Below are 11,297 nucleotides of genomic sequence, written 5' to 3' on the forward strand. Positions count from 1 at the left end.
GGGAGGGGGGATATACCCCAAGGGAAATTTGGGGAAGCATGGCTCACCTGCCTCTCAGCTAACCCAGGTCAGGAGGGCTTCTCTCGGTCCCAAGTGCATGTAGTGGGTGCTCCTGGCAGTGGTGTTGCTTTGGGTGTCTGCGCCCATGTGTGTCTTTACAGTCGGGTGGAGTTAAGAGAGGGTTGGTGGCTGCTCGGGGAGATGTGCATGTGGGCGTGTGTTTGTCCTTGTGTATCTGTGCAGCTCTGCCTATGAGTGTCTCTTGTGACCAAAACGCCACACGCTGCCCACCCTTGCCTGGGCAGCCTTGCTAAGTGCCAGGCTGGTCTGCGTTCTTTATATGTCTGAACTAGTTTGAGCTTCGTAATGACCCTCTGAGCTTGGTGCTGGTGTCCACGCCGGTTTTGTAGGCCAAAAGCTCAGAACCAAAGAGGGTCAGTCACTTGCCCGTGGTCACACCCTAAGGAAGTGGCAGAGCAGAACTTAGACTGGCCAATGTCCCGCCCAGGTTAGAACATGATGCTGGCCTGGAGTCGGGGGGTCAGGATGTCTGGCTTCTGCCTGTCTCTGGGGTGTGACTTGGGGCGCTGGCCCTCGAGAGCTCCAGGCGGGGGCTCCCCACAGCCCCCCTCAGAAGCTAACCAACCACCCTGTTTCCCTCCGGCCCAGGTGAAAATCTGGTTCCAGAACCGTCGCTCCAAGTTCAAGAAGCTCTACAAGAATGGGGAGGTGCCCCTGGAACACAGCCCCAACAACAGCGACTCTATGGCCTGCAACTCACCACCATCGCCTGCCCTCTGGGACACCTCTGCCCACTCCACGCCAGCCCCTGCCCGCAGCCAGCTGCCCCCGCCGCTCCCATACAGCGCCTCCCCCAGCTACCTGGATGACCCCACCAACTCCTGGTACCACGCCCAGAACCTGAGTGGACCACACTTACAGCAGCAGCCGCCTCAGCCGGCCACCCTGCACCATGCCTCCCCAGGGCCCCCGCCTAACCCTGGGGCTGTGTACTGAGTAGCCCACCTGGCCTGAACCCCCACGAAGGACCCCGGGACCAGGCAGAAGGTGCCTCCGTCCTAGTTGACACTCAGGAATCATGGAGGGGCACAGGTGGGGCGAGGGGAACCCCCCTCTCACCCTCCCTTGCCCCTTCCTCCAGGGACTCAAGCCCTTCCAGATGAAATTTGCATGGACCAAGGATGTCCTCTGAACCTCCCACCAGCTGCCCAGGTGCTGGAGTGCCCCTCGAGAGAGTGGGGCATTGTCCCCCACCCCCAGCCGGCTGGGACAGCCGCTCCCCCTTTGCTCCAGGAACCTGGATCAACTTCCCATGATGCCCATCACCTTGCTGTTTCTGAAACTTATTACCTGTGCCTCAGACTGGACTGGGGGCTGGGGGAGAATGGGGCGTGTGGCTGGTCATATGCATTGGCTGGGGCGCCAGCTCCACCATGGGATCCTGAGACCTGCCCGTCCTGCTTCATCCTCAGCCATCTGTGACCTTCCCTTCCTGAGTGACCCCTCCACTGAAATGACATCGGACATGGTGACTGGGCCTCCCTCCGGGGGTGGTGTCTGAATGAGCCCCGTACCTCTAGCCCTCACTTAAGGATCGGATAGAGGGTTAAACCAAAGACACCCCCACCCCTGCCCTCAAGTTGTGAATCTTGTGCCTTTAAGGAGCTCTGTCCTCACTCCAGGCAGGGGTGGGGGGGCCTAGAGGGGCTCAGACAGAGTCCCCCACACCTTGCCTAAGGACCAAGTGCTTCTTTTATGTACAGGACTTTGCACAATGTTGGTTTTAAAAAGCTGTTAAACACGAGGAAAACAAAGGGCATTGTTAACAGATAGGACCAAATCTCCTCTTGGGCACCTCGGCTCAGCCCCCACCCCCTTCTTCCTCTCCTCCAGTAAGTTGGCAGTTTGGATGCGAAACCCCAGAGCTCCTAGGAGACAGACAAAAACTTCCAGCACCCCCTTTCCGGTGGCCTTGGAAGCAGATTGCTCCCACTGAGATGGAGACCAGGGGGGTGAGGGGCAGGGCGGGGAGAAGGGGAGGGTGATCATGTGGTGCCTTTAGGGGTGAGGGGACCGCTGCCTGCTGGACCTGCCCCTCCCTTACCCAGACAGCTCCCCAAAGCTCCCCCGCCCCCATGGGGCATAGCCTGGAAGCCAAGGGGCGGCGGACAGCAGCGGGAGCTATATATATATATAGTATGTATTTTTTTTTAAGAGCAGCACAGAGAAGTAGCCTCCTCCCTCCTGTGGTTTCCCACTTGTGGGACCCTGTCCTCCTGGACAGAGCAACATGCAAGTTAGAGAAAGAGGACTGGGCTCCGGCTGGGTTCGAGGTGGGTGGGACATAGGGGGGCAGAGGCGGTGGGTCTTGAAGAGTCCCGCTCCAGGGGAACAGGAACAAAACCAACTCCCACTCACCCCAGCCTGCCCATTTCTGCTTTCTTACTGGACCCATCTTTATATATAATGTTAATAAAAAGACGGACACAACTCCTGGGCTTGTTGAATTGGAGGTTGGTGGCAGGCAGCTATCGGGAGGGGCCTCAGGGAAAGGGCCTGGGAGTCCGGGAGGGTGTTTGGGAGTGAGATTGCTTGGAGACTCCAGCAGGGTCCTGGGAGAAATGGCCCTGGTCCTAGCAACCTTGGGATTCTCGGCTCCTCGGCTGGGCTAGGCTGGCCTCAGGTGGCAGTGCTGGAGACGCTGTGGCTACCCCCAGCCTGGGTGGGTCTGGGTGGGTTTGAGGCTGTCGGCAGTGGCCTCCCTCACTCCACTCTGCTGGGCGGCTTGGCATTCCCTGCCAGGCAGCTGCCCTCCGCTGCCGCTGCCCCTGCCGCCGCCGCCAGGTCACCTCAGGGCTGCTCTTTGATCTTGAACTCACACGTAGACATGCTTGCACACGCGTGTAAACCCCTGTCTCCACGCCCAGGCACTCCCTGGCCCCTCACCCTCCTGTCTCTCCCTTTCAGCTTGGGGTGAGGGTGGGGCCTAGGCAGGGGACACCACTGCTCCAGCAGCTGGCAGGGACCCCAGGCTGCTGGGAGCCATGCTGGGGACAGAAGCAAACAGGCCGCCGACTGCGGACTACCAGGTGAGGTGGGTTCTGGGCTGTCTGGGGGGGAGGGGGCGGGAGGGGTGGCTCTCACCCTGACTCAGAGCCCTCGTGCAGCTGCCCATGGCTGCCTGGGCCTGTGTGGCTGCATCTCCCCAACTTCCGGGCTGCGCAAGGCCACGGGTTGGGAGCTGGAGCATGAGGGATACGTCCAGGGCTCAGACAGAGGGAACAGAGTCATCTCTCACATGCTCCCCATAGACACGTGCGTGCACATGCGCACCAAGACACACATCCTTGGGACTCTGAGGACTTGAGACCGACATGTCACTGCCATGCAGACACAGAGGAGGTGGCAACACACCTGAGCCCCCACTAGCATCACCCACACGCAGATAGAGGTGGCTTCTTGTGCTGGAGAAGGTCTGGGAGGGCCCCCTCCTCCCCACCCATCTTAACCCAGTAGCACCAGCCCCCATGAGCAGCAGCTAGGTGACCCAGCCCAGCCTGGCACCTCCCTGGCGGGTCCTCAGTTTCCTCATCTGTCCTATGGGAAGAATATCCGCACCCTGTTGACCTCGAAAGGGGGGGCGGGCTGTCGAGCTGCACCAAGGCATGTGAAGAGGCAAGGCGGGCAGGAGCCAGTCTCCAGTTCACATAAGGGACTTGTTAGACGGTTACAGTCAGAGGAGTGAGTGTGGGGTTCTGCGGGCACGGATCCAGAGCTGTGGGGACCCCCCAGTCCCTACTCCACGCCCTGGCCTCTCAGCAGGCAGGCCTTCTCCTGCCCCACCCGCCCCGACGCCCGAGGGAGGCGGAAGGGAGGAGGGCCTGCAGCCCACGGACGCCAGCCGGGCTGGCGAGGGTTAAGGTGGCAGCTGCCAGGCGGGGCTGAACTGAGCAGTTGGTTTGAGGGCTGCGTGCAGGCAGGAGCAGCGAGGCGGCAGCCGGGCAGACTTGCTGGAGACACTGCATTTTATTAGGGCTGGGCTGCCAGCAGGGGGGGGGAGGGAAAAATGGGCAGAAAGAGAGGAAGGAAGGAGGGAGGCTGGGCGGGCAGGCGGCTGCGGGATGAAAGGATGTTGTAAGCTTTCTAATTCCTCCCTGCTCATCCCTGCTCTGTCAGGCTGGATTAACTGCCCGGGTGACCTCCCCAGGGGGTCAGCCCCACCCTTACCTCCCCTTCCTCCTCTCCTCACCCCCAGGCAAGTCAGGCTGTGCTGTAAGGCCTGCCCCTGGGGAGGGGGGCTGGTCCTTGGTTGGGGGCCCAGCGGGAGCTGCCTCACCCATCCTCACTAGGGGTTTGTTGGATGCACCCATTGCCTCCTGGCAGCCTTTGGGGAAGAAGGAGGGGTTGCCTAGGGAACCTCAGTCTGTTTTGCAGGTCACTGCCCCCCAAACCTCTGGCATTTATCAGGAACTTGAGGCTCGGAGAGAGAGGTTAGGGGTCTGTCAGGTTCTTGTGGCAGGGCTGAGAAGGGGACACAGGTCTGTCTGGGGCATGTGTGCTCCTCCACATGGAGGGGGCTTGTCTGCATCTCTGAGAGGGTCCCCCCACCCCCCTGCAGAACAGGAGTGCCCACAGCCAATTGTTCCCTCCATGAAAGGTGGCAGGCTGGGCTTCTCCCCCCAGGCCTGCTCCTAGGAGTAGCCTAATGCGGTGGTTCGGAATGTGCTCCTGGGGTCAGCTGACCTGGCTCAGAAGCCTACTTTACTGGCTGTGTGACCTTGACCCAGTCACTGCATGTCTCTGGCCTCAGTTTCTTCATCTGTAACGTAAGGATAATGTGCCCTATCCAACAAGGCTATGGGGAGGATTAAGTGGGATAATGTGAGTAAAATGCTTAGCAAGGTGCCCAGTGTGTGGTGAGTGTGCTGCTCAGGGAAGGGAAGGTGCCCTTGAGACCTAGGTGGCAGGGGTTGTTTTCTCAGCATGGTGCCTGCCTCCTGCCCCATCCAGCTCCACCCACCACCAGCTCAGACCCGGGCCCCAAGCAGTACTTGTCATATTGACTGAGCCACCAACCTCCAAGTGCCCTCAGAAAAGGACTGCCCCAGGCGGGGGACCCCAGCCCAGTAAAGGGGGACACAGCCTCTATGCTGGGAGCTCCAAGGCCAGCTGGAGGAGCCACCAGAGAGGGGCCCAGAGGTGGGTGTACCCAGAATGCCTATGCTGCTCGCACGAAGGCAGGGGCAGTCGGGGGGTGCTGGGTGGGAAGGAAACCCCGGAAGTCTTCCTGGGAGAGGTGGCCTTTGAGTTAAGCCTGGGAAGAAGGACGAGTTCATGACAGGTAGAGATGGGGTTCTGGGGAACTTGCCCCTGCCTTCTCTGGGACTTGCATGGTCCTGCATGGGCGGGAGAGCCGGACCGGAGTGAGCTAGGGCCGCTGCTGAAGGCAGGGCAAATGCCCTAAATCCTTCCCTGACCTTGTGTTGGACTCAGCGAGGGTCAGGGGTCCCACTGTCCCCGGCTAACGGGCATGCTAGGGGCTGCCTGACACCTTGAGCTTGAGGAGAGAGCCCTTGCCCTTCCTGTGGGGAGTGGGTGAGAGGGATAGTCCCTAACTCTGTCTCTGAAGCCCCCTCCCTTCCAGGGATCTGGGCACTAGGGAAAGACCCTTCATCCCCCCACCCTTTTGGCAATACACCATCACTACCACTGACACACACACCCAGCCCCACATAGCTACTGCCCAGAGATGCTCTTGGAAGGGGGGTTCTAGACAACTGGGGTGAGGCTCAGTCCCCACCCCCCAGGGTCTTGCCCCTGGCTGAGGGTTCTGGCTAGAGAAGTGGAGTTGCATCAACCAAACCCTGAGGGAATGGGAGGGGAGTGGGGCAGTGGGGAGCCTTCAGCCAGCACCCTGGCCTCTGTTTTTCCCGCTTTAATTGCAGCATTAATCACCTTAATAAGCTGTTTACCAACCACCCAGCAGCCTGTGACTGGGAGACTCAGAAGCCAAAATGTGCTCAGAGATGAATTTCCCCGGCCCCAGGGAAGGGGGCCAGGAGGAGGAGTGGGGGGGGGGCATGGTCATCTGGGGCAGAGGGAGCAGGTGGGAGGCTTTGGGGAGATGGCTGGGGCGGGGAAAACTGAGGAAGGCCAACCTCAGTCTTCACTCACGGCCAACAGAGTGCAGGGGACCAGCACCCCTCTGCCAGAAGCCTTAGGCCACTTCCTCAGGGAAACAACGGTCCCTGGCCCCCAGCCTGGGTCTTCAGGGCCTGTCTTGCCCTGTTGGCCCTTGGCCAGGCTTGTCACTGGGACTCAACGATTCTTGCCAGGTCTCTGGCCCCCTTGCTTGCTTGCATCGTCCCCATCCATGGCACTAGGTGGAGACCACACGGACGGAGGGGGGTTTTATGTCCACCCTGGGGAGGGCCTCTAGACTAGAAGCCTGGGGCCTGGAACATTTTCATACCCAGGTCCCTGGGGGCGGAGCTGGGGAGGGTCTGAACTGGGGCAAGGGAATGAGGGCGAGGCTTGTTCACCTGGAGAGCCCCTTCCCCTGTCTAACTCGGGCTGGAGTAGCGAGTGGAAGGCACCGAGAGTGGACCTCTTGGAAGCACCGTCTCTTTCCCAGCACCAGCTCCCACGCCCACTGGATGAGAGACTGGAAGCCGAGGAGGGGATTACTGCCCCCTCTAGGGCTAGGCTATTGGGGGTTAGAGGAGATGGGCCCTGAGCGTCTGCACCCAATCGCTGTTCTTGGTCAGCCACGGAGTGACTGCCCCTTCCCTCTGCATCATCTATTCTGATGAGAGGAGGAACCAGCTGGCCCAAGGTCACTCAGCCAATGAGGGGCAGCACAAATGATGGCCCAGGCTTCCTGGAGGTGGGTGGGATTGGGAAAGACGCTCTGGGGCCCAAGACGCACAGGGTAGAGACCTGGAGTCTGGGGCCCCCTGCTCAGAACAGGGAGCAGAAGGAGGAACTTAGAGCTGCAGATCTCTCTGTCCAGATAGACCCCCTGGACGGAAGCCCCTTCAGGGCAGCAGGAACCAGGGGGGCGTGTTGGGGGGGGGGCCCTTGAGGCTCAAATTTCTGGGTTGTCCCCTGGGGCAAATGGGAGGAGGCTTGGAAGGCTGCTGAGTAAGCAGGGACGGAGACTCCACCCACTGGAGATGAGCTGGGGCAGGGGAGGGGGCGTCCCCCCATCCTGGGCAGTTCAGCCAGCACCTGGCAAAAGGCAGTGTTGTGCGTGCCCTTCCCTGTGCACAGCGGGTGCCTGGCCATGTCGTGCAATGCGTGTGGCATTGCCCCCCACCCACCCCTGGGGCCTGTTGAGCCTGCCCTGAGCCCAGGATAGGGGTGGGCTGGGGAGGGTGGCAAGCCCTGGGCTGGGGAGGTGGAGGAGGCAGTCCAGGGAGCTAGGAGGCCCGAGAGAGGAGCAGGGGAGCAGGAGAAAGGTGTCCCCAAGCTCAGACTGGGCCCCTACTGCCTGTGCACTCTGCCCAGAGCTCCCATTCAAGGCCTCCCATGCAGGTCGCACCACTGCCTAGCAAGGCCAAAGTCACGCTTATCCCATTTCACAGGTGAGATCACTGAGCCCAGAGTGGTCCAGGAGCTTCCCCTAAGTGCCCTCCCCCATGATTGTGAAGTATGGCAGACCTTTGGAGCCCCTGGCCCATGGGCCTTCCATCATGCCATGTCTCTAAAACCGACTCCTCTCTAGACCCAAGGGACACCAGGTTTATCCACACGTGAATTTGAACACACACATCCGGATACCCTGGCACATACGTGCACACACCCGAGGTCAAACCCTAGTTCAGCTGTTTGCTAACTGTGTAACTTCAGGTAAGTCACTTGCCCTCTCTGAGCCTCACTTTCCTTCATCTATAAAGTGGCTGATCACATCCGTCTCGCAAGGTGGTTGAGGAGGTGGAAGAGCATATCGAAGACTCCACAAAGCTGCGCACAAAGATGGCATCTCAACAAACGTGTTGTCACGTGGGCAGTCAGGAAACTCCTCAGTTGACCTAGGGAGTTCTCAAAACAAAACAGAAACAACCCTCATTGTAATTGAATCAATTCTGACTCATGGCGACCTTTCAGGACAGTGTGGACCTGCCCCTGTGAGTTTCCAAAACTGGAACTCTTTATGGGAGTAGAAAGCCCCATCTGTCTCCCATGGAGCAGGTGGTGGTTTTGAACCGCTGACCTTACAGTTACATCATTACAGTTGCAGCCCAATACATCACCACAACACCACCAGGGCACCTTGCAAAGCTCAGCCCTTCTCCTCCTTTGTCGGTCTCTTATGGAATTCTTCCTTGCTTCCAAGGGGAGTCCTCCCTGCTCCAGATGTGATGGAGGGGTGGGACCCAGGAACAGAGCTGTGTGCTGGGACCTAGCAGGGCAGTAGGGAGGAGAACAGGGGTTCATGCCCTCCAGTTATTCATGAACTAAAACTCCGCCTTAGCTTATAGTGTTTTATTGTCTCCATTGTAACAGGAATACCTTTGAGATGGCTAGAGAAGAGGCATTGTCTTATGTTCCCTACATGCAGTCCAGGTGCTAAAAGTCTTTTGATTATGGAATTGTCCCCTCCCTCCCACCCCCCTGTCTCTCCAGTTTTCTTGGTACACAAATATAGGTTTGAAAACAACTGCTTTTAACTCTGACTTGTGCCTGGTGAGAGGGACTGTGGGATGACAAAGGGTGGTGGTGTTTGTCAGCTGCCGGTGCATCCTCTGGGACCCAGACAGGAGCTGGAGGGGCCTGCTCTTTGACACCGCCCTCCCCTCCCCTCACCCCCACCCCGTCCCAGGCGTTCAGAGCACTGCTGCTGGAGCACAGGCAGACATCTCCACCTTTTTTCAGCCCTCACTCTGTTCAACAGACTCTTCTCTTCCCAAAGTGGCTCCGGCCAGGCTACTACCCACAGGGAGACTCTGCTGGCGGGGCAGGGTGTCGGAGCAGAGCAAAGGCTCTCCCTAGGGGGTCCCTGGTCAGGACACATCCTGGGCATCTGGGAGCCCTGCAGCACTTGTTGGGGTTCACTCATTTGGTCCTCACACCAACCCCATTACCCTAACTTACCATAACTCCCCTTGTTGTTTCCTTATAAGGATGGTGAGGCACACACAGAGAGGTGGAGGTGTTTGTCCAAGGTAATGCAGCTTGGACTTGAACTCAGGCCACCTGGTTCGTCACCAGTGTGTGCCATGCTTGTGGGGCCAAGGGGAGCATGGGCGGGTGAGGGAAGAGGGGCATTTCCAACGGCAAACGGGAATGTCCAGGGTGAAGGGATACGTCACCACATCCCCTGGTTCACCTGACCCATTTCACGGGCTGCCGACAGGCATTCTCCCCACTCCCTCACCTGTGCAGTGCATATAATGACCAAGCTCACCATGTTACCATGCGACCCCTGCCTGGGTGAGAAAAGAAAGGCATGGAGCAGCCAGGTGACTTTCCCAAGGCCTCTCGGATGAGCACCTGCCTTCCAAAGTGCCACTTACAACCTCTTTCTGGAGGGCCGGGATCACCATTGCCAACACTCTGGGACTGGGAGGGCCTGGGTTGAGTCCCTGGGGTGAATCCCAGGACAGAACCCAGGCTTTGGAGAGGAGGTTGGGGAGGGGCAGGGGGAGGTGCGGTGCAGTGCAGCAAAGACCTAGGGTCACAAAGGGTGGAAGAAGGCAGCTTTGGTGGATCCAGCTGATCCCCTGGGCTTGGGGAATGTGACAGGAGCCCCGCAGAGGCATGTCAGGAGCCTCCCGCAGTCTGGCTTCCCCCAGGATCTGTTGGAGCAAAGAATTCCCAGAGGCTTGGGGCTGGGAGGAGGAGTTAGCAGCAGGCCCTGGCTTGCCAAGACAGCCAAAGCAGCTCCTGGGTCCAGAGCAGAGAGGAATGCTCCCGGCCAGCTGGGGGAGGGGGGGGGTGTTGGAAGGGGAGGGGGGCACAGCAAAGGCAGGGCCTGGGGGGATGTCACAGGCCACCTCCCTCAGCAACCCTTAGTCCAACTCCAGGAACTGAGCCCTAGCTCCTGAGAGAGTGGGGGCACAGGGACAGAGGGCACCAAGAGCAGGCAGGGCAGAGGCCACCCACGTGTGTGTGCGTGTATGTGTGTGTGTGTGTGTGTGTGTGTGACCACCCAGATGAAAGGGAGGCTAGCATCCTGTTCTCGGTCAACCTCCAGTCTGAAGGAGGTATGCACACAAAGTCCTGACGACTGACAGCAGAACAGGAAAGAGAGGTGATCTTGAGGTGGGCTTCCTGGTGGTGGCAATCCCTGCAGCATGGGGAAACAGTGGTGACCCCAGGCAGCTCACGATCCAAGTGAAACAGCACCCACCCCTGCTCTCCGCCATGCCCGCCACCCCAATAAGCACAAGCTCTCAGGCCTGTGTGGGGTGGATCACCTTACGGGCCCGCAGGTCAGTGTGGGCCTCCTCAGGCCCGGCCCCCAATCCAGCCCCTCTCGGAAGGGGAAGGCCGCAGGAGCGGAATGTCATCCACAGAAAGTGGCGCCCTCCCTCGAAATGAAGCCATCTTTCCATGTCAGGGCCAGAGGGGCAGAGGCTTGGCATGCTGGGGGAGTTGAACCAGAAGCCTGCATATTTGGATGGCGGTTGGCACCAACTCCTCGCCCCTTGGCTGGCCAGACTTGCCCCCTTGGGCGGTGATGATGACTCTCTTAGAACCATCACACATGGAGACTGAAAGAGCTGCACACTGCATCCAGTCTCATGGGGGGGGGTGTACAGGGGGGGCTGCCTATCTTGTGCTTAAGAAGCCCTCAGTCTGATGGGGGCAGACAGCTCTGCCTCTACAAAGCCCCAGACTAGGAACATGGTGGCATAGTGGTTGTGTGTTGGGCTGCTGACTGTGAGGTCAACAGTTCGAAACCACCAGCCAGCTCCGAGGGAGTAAGATGAGGCTTTCCACTCTCATCAAGAGTTATAGTTTCTACAAGAATCTATGTACAGTATAGCCTCCTCCCTGGGGGATGGACAGCAGAGAAGAGGGGGGGCAGCGGGGGGGGGGAAGACATCGGACAGTGTAACATATGACAAAATAATAATTTATGAATTATGAAGGGTTCATGAGGGAGGGGGAGTGGGGAGGGGGAAAAACGAAGAGCCGATATTAAGGGCTCCAGTGAAGGCAAATGTTTTGAGAATGATGATGGCAAGTGCCCCCAATAAAATGATTTTTAAAAATAGAGTTATAGTCTCAGAAATCCCCGGGGCGAGCTGTGCCCGGTCCTATAGGAT

General features: G+C 59.0%; 1 protein-coding gene across 1 annotated transcript in view; it reads left to right on the forward strand.

Annotated features, from left to right (window-relative positions):
- The window catches only part of DLX3 (distal-less homeobox 3), a 3,357-nt gene extending 2,340 nt beyond the window's left edge, over nt 1-1,017 (forward strand). The window contains exons 2-3 of the mRNA XM_004707064.1: nt 73-86; nt 638-1,017. Of these exons, the coding sequence (XP_004707121.1) occupies nt 73-86; nt 638-1,017 (394 nt within the window). The remainder of the gene's footprint in view (nt 1-72; nt 87-637) is intronic.
- The last annotated feature ends 10,280 nt before the right edge of the window (nt 1,018-11,297 follow it).

This window comes from Echinops telfairi, unplaced genomic scaffold (assembly GCF_000313985.2).
Source record: "Echinops telfairi isolate 266 unplaced genomic scaffold, ASM31398v2 ScPeMD7_7458;HRSCAF=8496, whole genome shotgun sequence".
NCBI classification, from domain to species: Eukaryota; Metazoa; Chordata; class Mammalia; order Afrosoricida; family Tenrecidae; genus Echinops; species Echinops telfairi.